Here is a 20,196-nt window from a genome sequence, read left to right on the forward strand (position 1 = left end):
TGATTGAGATAACAAAACTTAAAAAAAAATATGTTAAAACATACTGGCCGAAAATATACTTGTTGAAAATTGTTTATGTTGAAATAAAAAATAGAACAGATTTATTTTCAAAATTTGATACAAGGTATCAGTTATTGACGTCACATCACTTAAATCTAATTATATGTACTACACAAACTACATTGCAGCATTTTCACCGGACGTCAATTTACAAACATAGATCTATTTTATCTAAGTCGTGGACGAATGCTCATTCTAACATTAAAAAAAAATGGAGAATTAGTATAAAATTACCGCCCCCTAGGGCGCTTAATTTGAAGCATATAAACGAATATAAATTTCTTTAAATAGACTTTAACATACATACATACATACATACATACCATCACGCTTGTCTCCCATTGGGGAAGGCAGACACTATGGATTTCCTCTTGCTACGATCCCTACAGACCTCTCCCGCTTACTCCACACTCATTACTCTTTTCATGCATAGGTAAATATATACGGGACAAATTACACTGATTGAGTTAGCCTCGAAGTAAGTTCGAGACTTGTGTTACTTGTGATACTAACTCAACGATACTATGTTTTAAAATAAATACTAACATAGATAAACATCCAAGACCCAGGCCAATCAGAAAAAGTTCTTTTCTCATCATGCCCTGGCTAGGATTCGAACCCGGGACCTTCGGTGTCACAGACAAGCGTACTACCGCTGCGCCACAGAGGCCGTCAAATAGTGTTATCAATAAAATCAAAACTTTATACAAAATTAACGTAAATAAAGCAGAATAATATTCTCTTCTGAATAATACATTAGTAAGAAATCCTACATTACCAGCGACTGTTGTGTTGCGATAAGGCCAAGTTCATTTGACGCATTTAAACATTAAAACGTTAATTTCAAAAAATGAGGTTCAATTTTAAACTCTAGTAGTCTTTAGATATATTTTGCGTTGGCCATTTAATTAAGAACTGCTGATCCAATTTTAGTGAGGTACATACATACATTATACATATCATCACGTCTATATCCCTTGCGGGGTAGACAGAGCCAACAGTCTTGAAAAGACTGATAGGCCACGTTCAGCTATTTGGCTTTAAGATAGAATTGAGATTCAAATAGTGACAAGTTGCTAGCCCATCGCCTAAACGAAGAATCCCAAGTTTATAAGCCGATCCCTTAGTCGCCTTTTACGACATTCATGGGAAAGAGACGGAGTAGTCCTATTCTTTTTTCTATTTGTGTCGGGAACCACACGGCACTAATAGAAAAAAGTGATTTAGTGAGGTTTTTGTTTTAATTGCACAAACTTTGAGGAATGCTATTCATTTTTTAAGCCATAAAGCTGAATGCGGCATTTCAGTTTTTCGACCCTGTGGGCTCTGTCTACTCCATGAGGGATAAAGAGGTGATTATAAATTATAATGTAATGTAGATTTCGGGAAGTACCTTATTATAAAACTTTACAATATAAATTTATTTTTGAATCAGATTTGAAAACAATAGAAGAGTTTTAATTTTGTTTTAGCCAAAGTTGAAAGTCTAAGCCTCGTGCGGTTGACAGGAAAAAAAAACTTGAAGAAATTGAAAAATATTTTACTTTTCTACCAGGCTATATACTATGACTGTTGACTGTGTCCACCCCGTAAGTGATAAAATCGTGATAATATATACATATATAGTACATACTAAGAAAGGTTCTTAGCAATGATAAGTCGTCTGAAATAAACATAGTAACTTGGCTCTCACACTGCACGACTTAAAGTGGTACTTAGCGAAAGAGTTCTTTTGTTAGTATTTCGTTACGCTCCCAAAGTAAACACATTCGAGTACTTTTTGTCTAAATTGGATGTTCGGGCAAATTGCCTATATTGATAAAAATACATCTTATTTATCCGTAAGATGTATTTGCGAATAATGAAAACAATGTAAGTTTGCTAAGTGGTTTGAGCTGAGTAAAAATTTATTCTTATTATATCGCTTATTTTTACTGAACAAATAACAGATATTTGTAGTACATTTTTTATAGATGAGAAAAGAACTTTTTCTGATTGGCCTGGGTCTTGGATGTTTATCTATAATAAGTATTTGTTATAAAATATAGTATCGTTGAGTTAGTATCTCGTAACACAAGTCTCGAACTTACTTCGAGGCTAACTCAATCCGAGTGATTTGTCCCGTATATATGTATATGTATCATAGTAGGTTTTACACGCAGTTTCTCTATAAAAAGCAACAGATTTAGCGCTACCTACAAAAAGCAACTAATCTAGGGCCATTTACTAGAAGCGACGAATTTAGCGGCACCCACAAAAGACTACAGGTTTTTCGCAAAATCTACGGGAACTATAGTTTTTAAAGGGATGAAAGGTACTCTATGTCCTTCTCCAGACTCTCAATTATATAAACTTACGTGATATTTCTGGATAATACGTAATAATTCATACAATAACATATACAAATACATTTGAATACTAACCGATGCTCTTACGGTGAGGGAAGACATCGTGAGGAAACCTGCACATTCAGGCAAATGGATGTGTAACCATGAATCCAATACGTGTTAGACTTACATGCAAAGGTTGCGGTGCTCAGATGGGTGCGCTTCGTGTAAAAACCTGACTTAACCAATTAAGGATTCATGGTCAAAGGCATACCCCGAGCTCTTCTCCAGAGAAGTGAAGATGCAACCGGGACCAAGAACATATACAAATTCAATACAAGAACATTAAATTGTTATAATAACAAATGTAAATAAACTTGTGGAGGGAAATGTCGGAGTGGGAAGACCTGAAGAACGTATCTTGATCAAATTAAGGACGTCCTGGTAAAGGGTCAGGTCAAAAGTACCCGAAACCGCCGAGCTTGCATGAAGAGAGTTGTGTATGAAGCGAAAGAAGTATGCAGAGATCGTGGCAAGTGGAAAGAGGTAGTCTCTGCCTACCCCTCCGGGAAAGAGGCGTGATTTTATGTATGTATGTAAAAAAACTTACTTTCGAATTTGTCATATCAGTCCTTAATCCTAAGCTTTTAGACCCAATTATCCAAGATATCAATAACCTTCCTTCTTTTCCAGAATACCCTGGCGATTCTGGACAAACTGGACATCGACAGCGAGAAACCATCGGAGGAAGAAATCGCCAGGCTGTTTGGTTATGAAGAGGCTTACCTCAATGGAGAACTTGGAGTTTGGCAGCGGCTCAAGCCCAAAGTTTGGGCTTTGTTTGACGAGCCTTCAAGTTCACCACCTGCTAAGGTAACTTTAAGATTCCTTTAAGCAATGATTATGATAATGTTGACGGCTTCTGTAGCGCAGCGGTAGTACGCTTGTCTGTGACACCGGAGGTCCCGGGTTCGAATCTCGGCCAGGGCATTATGAGAAACGAACTTTCTCTGATTGACCTGGGTCTTGGACGTTTATCTATATAAGTATTTATTATAAAATATAGTATTGTTGAGTTAGTATCTCGTAACACAAGTTTCGAACTTACCACGAGGCTAACTCAATCTGTGTAATATGTGTCGTATATATTTATTTATTTATTCCATACGAAAACTCACAACAATGCAAGCGAAATGAACCTGAGCATATTTACAACGATAATTGCAGCCATCAACACGTAACTCAGAAAATACTGCGACTCTCCTTCATAAGTCCCTAGGGAGCATTTGACACCGAAAAATGTGTGAGACGTTGGAAAATATTTCTTCGTAAAGACGAAATCGAAGGTTGTTTGAGCCGTATAGCTCCCTGTTCGCTATCTCTTTAATGTTACATAAATAAAGACACGTCCATATCCCTTGCGGGGTAGACAGGGCCAACAGTATTGATAAGACTGATAGGCCATGTTGAACTGTATGGTTAAACGATGGAATTGATATTCAAATAGTGACAGGTTGCAAACCCATCGCCTACAAAATAGATAAATCTTAAGTACATACATACATACATATGGTCACGTCTATATCCCTAGCGGGGTAGACAGAGCCAACAGCCTTGAAAAGACTGAATGGCCACGTTCAGCTATTTGGCTTAATGATAGAATTGAGATTCAAATAGTGACAGGTTGCTAGCCCATCGCCTAAAAGATGAATCCCAAGTTTATATGCCTATATCTTAGTCGCCTTTTACGACATCCATGGGAAAGAGATGGAGTGGTCCTATTCTCTTTGGTAATGGTGCCGGGAACCACACGTCAACAAAACTTAAGTCTTGTTTGATAACCAGTTACCAAAATGGAATTAACTTGTCGTTTTGGTAACCATTATTCATAACCCGTTACGAAAATGGTTATTGTTTTCTCTGATGGTTATTAATTCATAAATATTTTATACAATACGCGGCATTAAATAATAGGACCACTCCATCTCTTTCCCATGGATGTCGTAAAAAGCGACTTGATGCGACGGGATGAGCTTATAAACTTGGGATTCTTCTTTTAGGCGACGGGCTAGCTGTCACTATTTGAATCACGATTTTATCATTTAGCGAAACAGCTGAACGTGGCTTATCAGTCTCTTTTAGACTGTTGGTTCTGCATACATACATACATATGGTCACGTCTATAGCTATCCCTTGCGGGGTAGACAGAGCCAACAGACTTGAAAAGACTGCATGGCCACGTTCAGCTATTAGGCTTAATGATAGAATTGAAATTCAAATAGTGACAGGTTGCTAGCCCATCGCCTAAAAGAAGAATCCCAAGTTTATAAGCCTACCCCTTAGTCGCCTTTTACGACATCCATGGGAGAGAGATGGAGTGGTCCTATTATTTTTTCTATTGGTGCCGGGAACCACACGGCCCTGCCGGGAACCACACACCTGATTATATGTATGTATTTATGAAACATTATCGAAATGATTTATATCAGGCTTTCAGACTAACAACCAATATACATCAATAATCTTGTTAGTTTCGTTAAATTAGAAATTAGGGAGCATTCAAAACCATTAGGCACATTCCCAATGGTACAGTCAACCGCATATCAAGTTACCCTACATGGAGCTCTTCTCTTCCTCCTGGCTTTAGTCCAAATTCAAATTCAAATTCAAAATTTTTATTCATTATTATAGGATACTATATATCGCTTAATAATTGTCAAAACGTATGGTTTAACAACATTGGTTGACGTCAAATAAATTACTTAAAACTAATTTTACTGCCGCTTCCAAGGCGTCAGTGCAGAAGAAGCGGTAACAAACTGCACTGCAGCATTTTCTTCAACAACGTCAACTTCACAATATCAATTAAACTTAGAATAGAATGTGGACGAGAGAATACATTGTATTGTGATTGTGGATCTATAATGGTTACACATCCAGTTGTCTGAATGTGCAGGTTTCCTCACGATGTTTTCCCTCACCGTAGGAGCTAGTATTCCTGTACCTGTATTGTACCTACTTTGAAAAATAGTCATTGGTACTTAGCCGAACCTCTTTGGGCCAAACGCATTTCCTACGGAACTCTATGAGACGGTAATAGAAGCGATTTAATCTTAAGACAAAATATTTCTATAATTAATTTTACAATGATTCACATTTTTTTTTTAATCTAGACAATGTACACCTCTTTACGTCTTCATATCCTCGGTTCAGATTACAAATCTATATTCCATTTGGAAATTGACGTAAGGTGAAAGTGGTGCAGTGTAGTTTATTCCGCCGCTTCTCCTTCACCTGCGCTTTGGAAGCATAAATAGATATTTTTAATTATACCTAAGTTATGATGACGGATACCCTTGTGTTTCCTATTTTGGAAATAAATATATGTATAAAAATAGTTCTATTTGCAATGAATTTGGGTAGGTTAATGTGCCGTTGACTGTACACGATTAGAATTATTCAGTGGTTTCATCGTATTAATACCTTGTTAGCGAAACCTTTGAAGTCACATCCCCCAATTAACCAGAGGTTTGGTTTGGGAATGAAGCGTCAATAAACATACGGACAGATTAAACTTATTTTGGTAGGTACTATAATTATGACTTTAAATTTTACATACATATAATCACGTCTATATTCCTTGCGGGGTAGACAGATCTAACTTCAGCTGTTTGGCTTAATTTTTGAATTAAGATTTAAATAGTGGCAGGTTACTAGCCCACGATATTTATGGGAACGTCATCGAGTGATCCTATTCTTTTTGTGCCGGGAACCACACGGCATACCTACAATTTTAACAAATGACATAAAATCATGCTTTTTTACCGGAGGGGAAGGCAGAGACTTCATCTTTCCACTTGCCACAATACCTGAATACATCTTTTGCTACCTCCAAATTCTGAATCTCTTTGTGAAAGCTCGTTGGTTCCAGCTATAGGTAAAACTTGACCTGACCTCTCGTCAGGATGACCTTGATCTATAAAGCGGTACTTAAAATATTTTATTACAAAGAAGAACATTTGCCGTGCCGTGTGGTTCCCGGCACCAATACAAAAAAGAACAGAACCACTCCATCTCTTTCCCATGGATGTTGTAAAAGGCGACTAAGGGGTAGGCTTTGGTTTCTTTTGTACGCGATGGGCAAGCAACTTGTCACTATTTGAATCTCAATTCTATCATTGAGCCATATAGCTGAAGGTGGCCATTCAGTCTTTTCAAGACTGTTGGCTCTGTCTACCCCGCAAGGCATATAGACGTGACCATGTGTATGTAAGAACTTTTGCGTTTAAAGTTTTAGATAGGATTCACGGATTCTTGTTAACTTTACATTGCACTTGGATTCCGTGCTCGCAAGTCAAAAACTTGTACAGCTATTTCTTAGACTTTAATTTCTTAACTCACAGCTAGATGTTAAGTAGGTATTTCACGTCAGGAAATTTAATTTAAACCCGTGATTCCAGTTAATGTTGAAGCCTTATTTTGAAGATATAACTTTCTAGTTTTGTTTTTGTTGCAAATGACTTGCTTTATTAATTTGTAACATTTTCAGCCGAACAGAATATTAGTTATTTTTATAATAATACGATTATAAGAAAATTTTTGTTATATTGTGAGAAAGGTGAATGTTCTTCAATTTGTTTGTTTTTGTAAGTAACTTCTTTGTTTCTTGCCCGTATTATACTTGTTATTTGTCCTTTTTATTTGAACTGAAGACTGTCAAGATTTTGTTTTGTTATACAAGAATTCCTTGCCAGAAGAAATACTTAAAGAGGTGTACTGCTATTGTTGTATTATTAGCGTAAATAAATAAATAAATATCTTGTCAGCCAACAGTTTGAAAAGACTGAAAGACCACGTACAGATGTTTGTAGTTTTTAATTAATTAGTTTGTTTATTGAACTCACAGAATATACATACACATTACTTGAAATGATTTGTAGGTGTCGTAACGAAAACTGCAGAATAAGCTATGGAAATTGCACTGTATTATCGCAACACTCTTAAGTATATTCACACTTATTGCAATATGCACTGATGAACTAACTATTCAAGTTAATAGTACTTTAAATAATAATAATAATAAGTTGAACTAAACAATAAATACGAACTCAAAATATCGTTTTGCGCTAATATTCCATTTTTTGTTCCTTCTTTTTAATTTCATTTGTTTTCCAGCCAGCCTATCTACTATCCAATGAGTTTGTGTTTTATTTTAACTGCCTGTCTGACCATAGTTAGAGAAAATGTTATCAATAAGTACTCGTACGACTATTCATCGTAATTGTTTTTTTTTTTTAATTTAAAACAGGTCATCGAACCCCGATACGTCCATTAACATAACGGACACATTTAAATCCATGTCGAGACCTCGCGCAATCTTCCATTCCAGTTAACTTTAGGGACGAACGAAGTTAGGTCAGCGCTATTTATAATTTTATACATACATATATGTAGACACGTTTATATCCCTTACTAGGGTAGACAGAGCCAATAGTCCCGAAAAGACTGAATGGCCACGTTCAGCTGCTCGACTTAATGTTGGAATTGAGATCCAAATAGTGACAGGTTGCTAGCCCATCGCCTAAAAAAAGGATCGCAATTTAATAAGCCTATCCCTTAATCGCCTTTTACGACATCCATCGGAAAGGGATGGAGGGGTCCTATTCTTTTTTGTAATTTTCCTTTTTCTTTTTTGTATTTCAATTTTATTTATGTTATTTTTCTTTCCACTCCCTCCGAGATGGAGGATTTTCCATGGATGTCGTAAAAGGTGACTAGGGCATAGGTTTATTTATACTTGGGATTATTTTGGGCGATGGAGTAACAACCTGTCACTATTTGAATCTCAATTCCATCATTAAGCGATACAGTTGAACATGGCATTCCGGTCTTTCCAAATCTGTTGGCTCTGTCTACCCCGCAAGGGAAAGAGACGTTATAATATGTATGCATTTATGTAAACCTTGCTGTGATTTTCATTATACGTATTTATTAGTTAACATTTACGGGTAGATTCAATATTATATCCTAAGATTTCATCTAATGTCCGACCCGAATCTCTTATCTCGTCTGCTCCACTCTGTGTTTTGGCAAAGTGCCAGCTTTGTGCACGGAGACCTTAATCACCGCCATACATTCAGGTGTCTCCACACAAAGACAAGTTAATGGGTTCACATCCCGGAAGGGTATTTTTCAACTTTACTTCGGCTTGGTACTTAGACCAACGTCAGTGGACGAGCGGTTAATGTTAACGAATAAAATGTTTTATGCAAGGTTAAAATTTAACCATTGTTATGTTGCAGTTACGATTTTCTTAGTTACGTACGTACATTGGTTTAAATGCTAACCAATTTTGTAACGGCGAGGGAAAAACATCGTAAGAAACCCAATACATTTGAAATGGATTTAAAAAAAAATAGGATATTATGTAATGATGTTAACACAACTTTTTAGCCTATCGCTTAGTCGCATTTTACGACATTCATGGGATAGAGGTATAGTGGTACTATTCTTTTTTCTGCTAGTGTCGGGAACCACACGGCTCTGATACGGAAGATGTAGATGAATGTAACTAACAAGTTTCGAAGGCCATGTTCAGCTCATTGGCTTACAGGCTTATGCTATGCCAAAATAGAATAGTTTCGAATACCGTTACAAAACTTCACAACTACACTAAACCAAAGTGTCCGTGTCTGTCAGTTAATAAATCTGTGGAATTAATTAACAACGGATCCTCGTCACGCCACTTCTGCGAGATACGAAGGTCTGTGGTCGTAGTGCTGATTAAAAATAGATAAATCTTAACTATTTTATCATTATTCATTTTAGATTCAGAACAAAGGTACACTTAGGAAATTAATAAAAGCGTGAGATACCTTATACATACATACATACATACATAAAATCACGCCTCTTTCCCGGAGGGGTAGGCAGAGACTACCTCTTTCCACTTGCCACGATCTCTGCATATTTCCTTCTTTTCATCCTTTTCGGTTTCGGGTACTTTTGACCTGACCCTTTACCAGGACGTCCTTAATTTGATCAAGATACGTTCGTCTAGGTCTTCCCACTCTGACCTTTCCCTCCACACTCTCCTTGTATATCTGCTTAGTCAACCTGTTTTCATTCATCCTCTCCACATGACCGAACCATCTCAACATACCCTTTTCTATTCCTTGTAACTACATCTTCTTTCACATCACAACATTCCCTTATCACGCTGTTCCTTAACCTTATAAAGATAAATATTCTCATTTATCACGCTCTTTAACCCTTGAAGTAAAAACGACGAGGTGTAATAAGTTTGGCGTGTCTGTCTGGCCATATGTATCATTAAGCCAAATAGCTGAACGTGGCCATTCAGTCTTTTCAAGACTGTTGGCTCTGTCTAGCCCACAAGGGATATAGACGTGACCATATGTATGTATGTATGTATGTATTTACACTATGACAAACTAATGACGATTTTTTGCGCGTTGCACTACATTAATATATTAAAAGTTTCTTCATTGTTTGCCGGTTGACTGGAAGATATCCCTTCATGGGACAAGTCCGCCATTGCAAGTGACTTATTTATTTTATAACTATGTACAATTTCTTGTGCCTGTGTAAATTTCTGTTCAATAAAGATATAGGTAAAGGGTCAGGTCAAGAGTACCCGAAACCGCCGAGCTTGCATGAATGTGGATGAAGCGAAGGAAGTATGCAGAGATCGTGGCAAGTGGAAAGAGGTAGTCTCTGTCTACCCCTCCGGGAAAGAGGCGTGATTTGATGTATGTATGTATGTATGTAAAGATATTACAAACAAACAAACAAAATGTTCTGGTGAAATAAATCAATAATATCATGAAGTTCTTGAACCGTGAGTAACAAATAAAGATTGTTTTCTTAGTCTTGTGTGATCAATCGGAAATGATTAAATGCGCGCAAATCAACCATGAAAAAGGCTATTTTCATCAGTATATGTACACATAATCACGTCTAATATCCCTCACTGGGTAGACGGAGCCAACTATCCCAGTAAAACTGAAAGGCCGCGTTCGTTCAGCTGCATGGCAAAACGCTGGAATGATTATAACTACTACCGCTTCCAAAGCGCATGTGAAGCGGCGGAACAAACTACACTGCAGCATTTTCATCGGACGTCAATTCACAAATATAGATCTCTTAAATCTAAATCGTGGACGAATGCGCATTGTCTGGATTGTATGTATTCAATTCTATCATTAAGCCAAACAGCTGAACGTGGCATATCAGTCTTTTTAAGACTGTTGTCTCTGTCTGTCTGGCCCTGGCAAGGAATATAGACGTGATTATATGTATGTATGTATATATATATGTGTGTGGATCCCGGGTTAAAAAACTACTGGACCTATTTTAATATAATAAATACATAGAAATTCCTACAAAAGCGAAGTCAAGTTGAAAATGATAAGCATAATTAAAATGTACAATAGTTACAAATGTTTACGACGATCAAGGACACTTCCACACTGGAAGAAATCCCTCATTGGGATAAGTCCGCCATTGTGCATTGTAATTTTATAATGCCTTTTCATGTACCTACAACTAAAAAATTGTTATGTACAATAAACTACTTACAAACAAACAATTTAATCATTTATTTATTCTTTGAATATGTTTACAATATATGTAGGTACATAGGTTTTAAGTATTCAAGTACAGTTTCTGTGAACACATTTTCTACCTTTGAAGGCGTCGGAATTTTGTACATATATTTTAAATAAGCAGCATATATAGGCTCTGTCCAATTATGATCATTTTGACAATATTCCATTGTCAAATTATAATAATAATGAATTTGTAAAATAATATTAATTTAAAAAAAAAACAAAGAAACAAACAAACTTCCTTCGCACAAATTGTAATTATACATATTTAAAACGTTCAGTTACGTTCTAAAAAACAGCTGTTACACTTGAAATTATATTTCTTTTTCCCATTAACCCTTCCAATGCTGAGCTTATTACAACTTTTTTGGAAAAAAAAAAGAATTAATGGTTCTTTACGAGGGTTCATTCTGAGTCTAATATATTACTTGCATTTTCCGGAGAATTTGTGGGATAGGTAATTAGTTACTTTTTACTGGTTATTCCATATTCATACTTATAATATCAATGAAAAAGACGTGCTTATTTCAGCGTGTGCTTATTGCGCGCGAGCGAAGCTGTAGGTAGAAAGCTAGCTTAATTTATAAATCAAATCATATATTCATTCATATATTCAAGTTTTTATCCCTTGCGGTGTAGACAGAGCCAGCAGTCGTGAAAGACCGACAGGCCACGTTCAGCTGTTAGGCTTAATGATAGAATTGAGATACATATTCGCCTTTATGTAGAATCCCAAGTTAATAAGGCCATCCCTTAATCGCCTTTAACGACTTCTACGGGAAAAAGATGGAATGGTCCTTTTATTTTTTATAAAAGTTGCCAGACGGGACAATATCACTATAATATTTAATTCATGGTATCTAAAAAAAGAGAAAAGAAGCTGACCTATTATTTGATCGACAAATACATAGCTAGAATATAATTTTGCAAGAGAAATGAAATGTTACCTCTAGGGGTTTCTTAGTAAATATTTGCCAGACGTTATTGTGACAAATTGTAAGTATCTATGTATGTTAGTGCAGGTGATAAGATGCGGCGTTTTCAGCGTTATTTATTTTAGTCATACAATTCGAAATTACATTCTATCCAAGAGGTAAGTTTTAATGACTGACATATGACAACGCATGGGTCTAACAGGGTAAAAGCCCTCAAATTTCAGAAATAAATAAAATAAGACATATCAAAGCACAGTTAAAAGTACTTCATCTATAGTTCATTACTCTAGGTACTAGAATAACATACATTATACATATAGTTACATCTATGTCCCTTGCGAGGTAGACAGAGCCTACAGTCTTGAAAATACTGAATGGCCACGTTTAGTAAAGATTGAAATAGTAAAATGAGGCGACTAAGGGCTAGGCTTACAAACTTAGGATTCCTTTTGTAGGCGATGCGATCATACAGCTGAACGTGGCCATTCAGTCTTTTAAAGACTGTTGGCTCTGTCTACCCCGCAAGGGACATAGACGTGACTACATAAGCGTGTGTTAAAAATTCCTGTATAAAAATACAGTAAGTTGCCTTTAGTTGCATTATTTAAAACTACTTAATTACCTGTTTACCTCATATCAAATTCACGGGACAAAATTTGTGGTCTTAATCTAAAGTTTAGGGCGATAAGGCACCTTCTCCGCTTTCGCTCATGACTTGTACAGATAAGACAGACGTGTCGACTGCAAAAGAATATAATGATTGATGATAATACTTCCCGTAGCAGTTCTGCTTGCGAAATTTAATAAAATATCTGGCTTCGTACATCCGCCATGTTGATTTTTCTGAGTCTCTTTACATTGGTAAATTGGCAAGATCATTTTTTATCTGAATTTAATCAATATCTAAGGTATATTTATTTTTTTGTTTTTTTACCAATTAAATCGAAATTTCTCAACCAAGTTGTATGTCATGCATCCATATAATCACATTTATATCTCTTGCGGGGTAGACAGAGCCAGCAGACTGGAAAATGTAAAGAGGTGTATATTTGTTATCAAAAAATGTGCAAAATCGTAACTTAATTCCTATAATAACACAATTAAGTCTAACAATTCTCTCCTTGACAATATTAAGGTCTTATGCCTAACTACCATTTAATGGATAATTATAGCTGAAGTTAATTTTGCAGAATGTCATTAAGACTGTTTTTTGTTACTGATATCAAAGTAATATAAGATTATTTAAAATTATTTAAATCTTTGTCAATATAATTTTACTTAACTAGCTTTTGTCTGCGGTTCCGCCCGTGAAAATTACTCTTTGTCCATTTTCGTACTCCACACTATATTCATGCAAAATTTCACAGAGAACAGTTCACTAGATAAATACTCATAAATATATAAAAACATACCACATACCATTACGCCTGTTTCCCATTGGGGTAGGCAGAGACTATAGATTTCCACTAGATATTTATTTTTATTTTGTACTTATAAGTGACTGACCAGTACAGGTCTCAAGACCTTTACACATTTATAGTTTCATTCAGTCATTCATTCATTGCACAACAATAAAAGATTTACATATATAAAATAACAAATTAGGATGACTGTAATACACATTTATGTACACTCATTGTAATCCTTACATTTACGACACTATTCCGTATTTATATAGTCTTATTTTACCAGAAAAACAAAAACGAGAAATCGTACTAATATTCGGACAAAACGTAGATTAAAAGATTAGTGGGAACTATTATTGATGATTCCAAGACTGTCTGCCAGATTTCTTGACATTTCCCTTGTACGCAATTAATTGATTAATCACATGGAGGACGAGATGGGCGAACAGATAAACAGACATATGCCGTGTTTCAGTTCTGTGTATCGTTGCCGTATGTGTCAGTGCTGTGTGTGTCAGTGCCGTGTGTGTCAGTGCCGTGTGTGTCAGTGCCGTGTGTGTCAGTGCCGTGTGTGTCGGTGCCGTGTGTCGGTGCCGTGTGTCGGTGCTGTGTGTCCTCTTCTTGGTGTATGTCAATGACGGATGGATATCGTTAAAGGCATCTAAGGATACGCTTATATACTTGGGATTCCTCTTGTAGGCAATGGGCTAGCAACCTGTCACGATTTGAATCTCAATTCCATCATAAAGCCGTACAGCTTTGTACACCCCGCAAGAGATATAGATTGAATGATTATATGTTTAAATTACATATTTATAATATTTTATAGGAATTAAGTAGCCGTCGTACGGAACGACACACAATGAAATTTAAAAATAACTTAATGAGAAAAAAAAAGAAAACAAATTCAAATTTCAGAACATCAGTTACATAACACACTCAGACCGAGGTCAGCGCCCCCTCACCTAAGCACCCTTTCAGTTTTGTAAGGCCCGAGGCCATAAAATAAACCTTTGATTTCTTGGCAGCTTGATTTCACGTTGTTGAAAAGTCTGTGGGCAAATTGAAAACTGTTGCATAAAATATTCACCAGATTTTCTAAAGTTTACAACCCGTCCCATTTGGGTAGATATGGACTTTTGAACTCGACTGTATAATAATGTTTGCATACGTGAAAATGTAACACATTTTAAACAGCTTTGCGAATTGTATTCAATTTAAATGCAGATTTTTTTATAAATTTAAATATCATAAATATTCTAATATTTCGAAATACTATCCTTATCATTTTCTGAGTTAAATTATTTATTTATTTATTTCTTCAATTGATCTATTGACTGAATTTGCTCATGCTCACATATTGGACCCTAATAGTAATTAGGTAGTTAGTCAGAAACAAGTCAATAGTTGAGTTATAGTTAAGAGATGCTCCGACTGTACGTGGTGGCAATAGGATTCGAACCTTCATACTTGGAAACCCTTAATGAGCGAATGAATAAAAAATATATAATTCATTTTTTGCCTGGATCACTTTAGAATAGGACCACTCCCATGGATGTCGCATAGGCGACTAAGGAAAAGACCTATAAACTTAAGATTCTTGTAAGTAATGGGCTACCAACCTGTCACTATTTGAATCACAAATCCATCTTAAGCCGAACAGCTGAAAGTCGCCTTTGAGACTTTTCAAGTCTTGTCTACCCTGCTAGAGATATACCTGATTATATATTTGTATGTACTTTTAGACAACCTCTATAATATATAGACAGCACGCTTATATAACCTAAACTAACTTCTTCTTTCTTCCACAGGTGATATCAGCTATATCAGTCTTCTTCATCTGCGTCTCAGTCCTGTCCTTCTGTCTCAAGACGCATCCCGACCTTCGGGTCATCACGCCTACAGTAGCTCCTTATGAAGACGAGGACTTCGAGAATTCCACAGCCGTGATGGAGCTGAGACCTTGGCAGGACAACGGGCAGCCTCACGTGTTCTTCTTCTATATAGAGTTGGTGTGCAATGTGTGGTTCACTATAGAACTGTTTGTGCGATCTGTGGTGAGTTGGTTTTTTTTATTCGTCTGTTTTCATCTTCAAATTTTCTTGTAGCTAAGTACTTCTCCTCAATGTTGAGGGTCGTGAACACCCCTCTTCATCACTTTTCTCGCACGATCTTCCTAAATATATCTCCGTCTCTGGCGGTATGGAGGGCGTTGGGTATCTACTTCATAATAACGAAGCTTCGAAGCATAGCGAAATTAATATTTAATTAAATCAAAATCAACAATATCAGTCAAAATCAATAAAATTCTTTGTAGGTGGCGTACCTACAAAGAATTCAGGTTTTTCGTAAATCCCACGGGAACTATAGTTTTTACTGGAATTAAAGGTACCCTATGTCCTTCTACAGACTTCCAGAAGATTAATTTATCAGACAACCCGTTAAGAGGTAACAAATCAAAAAATGAACTTATATGCTCTCATATCCATTTTCAAATTATCAATATCACTATCACTTTACATAAGAAAAAAGTTCAATACACTTCAGCCTACAATATTTAAAAATTAAAACCTAAATGAGCGCGTCGCTAACAAATACTATCAATGCAAATAAGGTAACGAAATAGTACAATATACACAATATTAATCTTGGGAAACTGTTTCGCATAAACAATAATGAACCTCCAAAACAAAGGATTCAGTTCAAGGTTTGCGGGACCAGATGTGAATACGCCGTTATCTGGTAATAATTTCTCTGAATTTGCTGTGTGACCTAGACCTTAGTAAGTAGGTCATTTCGTTTAAGGGCACAGTGTGAACGTAGCCTATATATTTGAATCACAAATATGGTTAACTCTAAATGCGAGTGAGAAAGAAATTAAATAATTTTTTGGAACGTGGAACAAAATTTCAGGCCAAACTAAGTATGAAAATACGATCAGATATACAAAAATATATAAAAAAAATATTCGAATTATGAGACCTTCTTTTGTTTGTCAATTTCCTAGAAATAATAAAAAAGAACCATCAACCAACCATTACGTCACAAAATAATTTGTTTTGTAGCAATGAAAATAAGACTACATTTTACATTCCTAGAGGCACTTAAATTGCATACATTTTGTGCACCACCTAATGTTCCAAGTTTGATCTCGCCCGCTTCAAATCTAGGTCGCCAGTTTTCATTTTAACATCTGCTTCGTAATTCAGAACAAATGAAATTTAATTTAATTAATATAATTACAAAAGTTCCACACTTACCTTATAGATGGCGTTAGTGGTTTTAAAATGGGAATATTAAACAAAAAATAAAGAAAACTTATAGAATCCTATGGGCACCACCTACAATTATTATACTGATTTTATAAGAATAGGACGATTCCATATCTTTCCCGTGGATGTCGTAAAAGGCGACTAAGGGATAGGTTTACAAACTTGGAACTCTTTTTTTTAGGCGATAGGCTAGCACTGTCACTATTTGAATCTCAATTCTATCATTAAGCTAAACAGCTGAACGTGGTCGATCAGTCGTTTCAAGACTGTTGGCTCTGTCTACCCCACAAGGGATATAGACGTGACCATGATGTGAAATTAAATCTTCAAACATATTTATATAATTTGTCTCGTACATATTAATTTATGAACTTATAAGTACCTATATTAATATGTACGAGGGTTATAGATGTGACTATATGTATGTATGTATGTGTATATATTATAATCCATAACACTGATTTTACAGTCGTGAAAAACAATTGTAACAAAAACGTGGAATGAAAAAGTAGAAATCCACGTACAATTCACGAAATTAAGTCCCGTATAAATTTCCATTACGAGCGGGATATGTAAAACGGGGGAGATAGGAATTAGGCTTTCAATGTTTACATACATTTATTTTATTCTACCAATAAATTGTGATGGCTCAATGTGCAGAGTAAGTTGTTTAGATCTTTTTAGCTTAATTTAGCTGGTTTAGATACATACATACATACAATCACGTCTATATCCCTTGCGGGGTAGACAGAGCCAATAGTCTTGCAATGACTAATAGGCCATGTTCAGCTGTTTGGCTTTATGATGGAATTGAGATTCAAATAGTTACAGGTTGCTTGCCCATCGCCTAAAAGAAGAATCCCAAGTAATTATATTAGCCTATCCCTTAGTCGCCTTTTACGACATCCATGGGAACGAGATGAAGTGGTCCTATTATTTTTTTTATTGGTGCCGGGAACCACACGGCACTGGTTTATATATTACTAGCTTTTGAGTGGGGCTTCACTCCGATGGGAATTTCTAGAAAAATAATCTTCAAAAGGAAACTGTTATCTTTCCCATGGATATCGTAAAAGGCGATTAAAGGATAGGCTTTTACACTCAGGATTCCTCTTGAAAGCGATGGCCATATATAGCTGAAAGTGGCCTTTCAGTCGTTTCAATACTGTTAACACTGTCTATCCCGCAAGGGATATAGACGTGACTTTATGTGTTTTTGTGTGCACCTAATTATTTATTGTATCACTAATAATTTGTTTACCGTCAGGACTTTATAATTTACCCGGATAAACCAGATGAAAATATCAAATTGGAATTCCTCTTATAGACGATGGGCTAGCAACCGGTCACTATTTAAATCGCAATTGTATCAGTAAGCCAAACAGCTGATCATGGCCTATCATTCTTTTCATGACTGTAGGATCTGTCTACCCCGCACGGGATATAGACGTGATGTATATATGTATGTAAGATATAAAATTTCCTTTGAAACCGCACGCACATCATAGGTTTAATGGTCAATTATGGCGCATATAAAAAAGCTGTTAAATATAAAATGCTAGAAATGAGCTTTTAAATGAATGAGTTTTACTATAAATTTCAAAATGTGCTTGGTTATGACCTTAACTAAAGAAGCTCCGCACGCGTTAATTGTAAAATCCCGTTAATTCCCGTTCCCGTGGGAGTTTTGGGAAACTCTTCCTTTAATTGTTATCAAAGGGAAAATGTGCCGTGTTGTTCCCGGCACCAATACTAAAAAGAACAGGACCACTCTATCTCTTTCTCATGGATGTCATAAAAGGAGACTAAGGGATAGGCTTACAAACTTGGTATTCTTTCTTTTAAGGCGATAGGCTAGCAACCTGTCACTATTTTAATAGTGCAATTACTAATTTAACGTGGCCTTTTTAAGACTGTTGGCTCTGTCAACCCCACAAGGGATATAGACGTGATTATATGTATGTATGTATGTTACTTTATACCCATGATATGCTATCCGTACGTCTGTCGGCCACACGCCAAGTTGACATTTTTTATTGCCCCAGCGAATAAGGAAAGTGGTTTGAATATGTTCATGTGATCGAGTTCAGCTTTATTGTATTTTATTTAGACACGTTTTGTGGTAATTTTATTTACATACATACATACATATAATCACGTCTATATCCCTTGCGGGGTAGACAGAGCCAACCGTCTTGAAAAGACTGAATGGCCACGTTCAGCTATTTGCTTTAAGATAGAATTGAGATTCAAATAATGACAGGTTGCTAGCTGATTGCCTAAAAGAGGAATCCCAAGTTTATAAGCCTACCCCTTAGTCGCCTTTTACGACATTCATAAGAAAGAGATGGAGTGGTCCTATTCTTTTTTGTATTGGTGCCGGGAACCACACAATATTTTATTTATATAAACTTTACAAATTTAAAATTTAAAAAATACAAATTTATAGCACAATTGGCGGACTTAATGCTAGAAGCATTATCTAACAGTCAACTATTTGATCCGACAGAGATTTAATTTTAAGGGAAACAAAAGTAAAACTTGTTTTGTAAAATTAAATTGTTTTGAAATGATAACTCGAAAGTGATGAAACTAAATGAACTTCAAAAACTAAACGGTGTTAAAAGGCGCGCCCTGGGGTCCTCTCCAAAAAGGTGAGGATGATTGTAATAAGTTTATTATATATATATCTTTTGCATATTTTCTCTAGAAAACTTTTGTTTCATATTAAACCAGGGCTTGTCTTACCCAATGACGGTAATGACTCAATTAGATCATACATTGTCTCAGCAAACAAAACTTCCAATTAAAATTTAATCAAGTCGTGTCTTCTTTTTTTTATTAACCCTTCCGAGCTTAACCTCGACCAATTACGTTCTGAAAATTGATACTGGCACACAAGATAAACCCTTATTCACACCGTGTCGTGGTGTCGTGCTTGGCATATAGCAAATGAGTCGAGAATTTCGGTCGTTATATGAAAACGATCGTATGTGGGTGCACCTTTTATGATGGTCTGGTAATCTGTGGTAAGCTTGTGGAAAGATAAAATGTGTTCATAAAAAATGCATAAAATGTGTGTCTTTGTAAACATAAATAAAATTCAACTAATATTATGAGTACGAAAGTTAGTACATTTGCTTGTCTGTTTGTTTGTTGCATTTTCATGTGTTATCTACTAAATTAATCTACTTGAAATATCACGTAATATACAACAAAGAGTTTGCAGCAGAACATAGGGTACATATCATCCAGGTAAAAACTATAGATGCCGTGGGATTTGCGAAAACCCTGTATTCTGATTATTGTTTTCCAGAAGACAGAAGAATACAAAATTAACGCTACCTACAGAGGTGGCGTTAATTTCGTCGCTGGCATTAAAATTATAATTAGGCGCTTTTTGTAGATGTCGCTATTCGCACGCGGGCGAAGCAAAAAGCTTGTGCCGGGTAAAAGCTAGTAGTGTAGTGAATCTGTCTAAAATGACGCAAAGAAAAAAATATTGAACAACTTTATCTCTTTCCCATGGATATCATAAATGGTCTAAATAAATGTAAAAACGTAAA

The 20,196-nt window shown here is 35.9% G+C and overlaps 1 protein-coding gene across 1 annotated transcript in view; it reads left to right on the forward strand.

Annotated features, from left to right (window-relative positions):
* LOC106138350 (potassium voltage-gated channel protein Shaw) overlaps positions 1-20,196 on the forward strand; it is a 143,171-nt gene that overhangs the window by 61,703 nt on the left and 61,272 nt on the right. The window contains exons 4-5 of the mRNA XM_013339478.2: positions 3,081-3,260; positions 15,170-15,415. Of these exons, the coding sequence (XP_013194932.1) occupies positions 3,081-3,260; positions 15,170-15,415 (426 nt within the window). The remainder of the gene's footprint in view (positions 1-3,080; positions 3,261-15,169; positions 15,416-20,196) is intronic.

This window comes from Amyelois transitella, chromosome 17, assembly GCF_032362555.1.
Source record: "Amyelois transitella isolate CPQ chromosome 17, ilAmyTran1.1, whole genome shotgun sequence".
Classification (NCBI taxonomy): Eukaryota; Metazoa; Arthropoda; class Insecta; order Lepidoptera; family Pyralidae; genus Amyelois; species Amyelois transitella.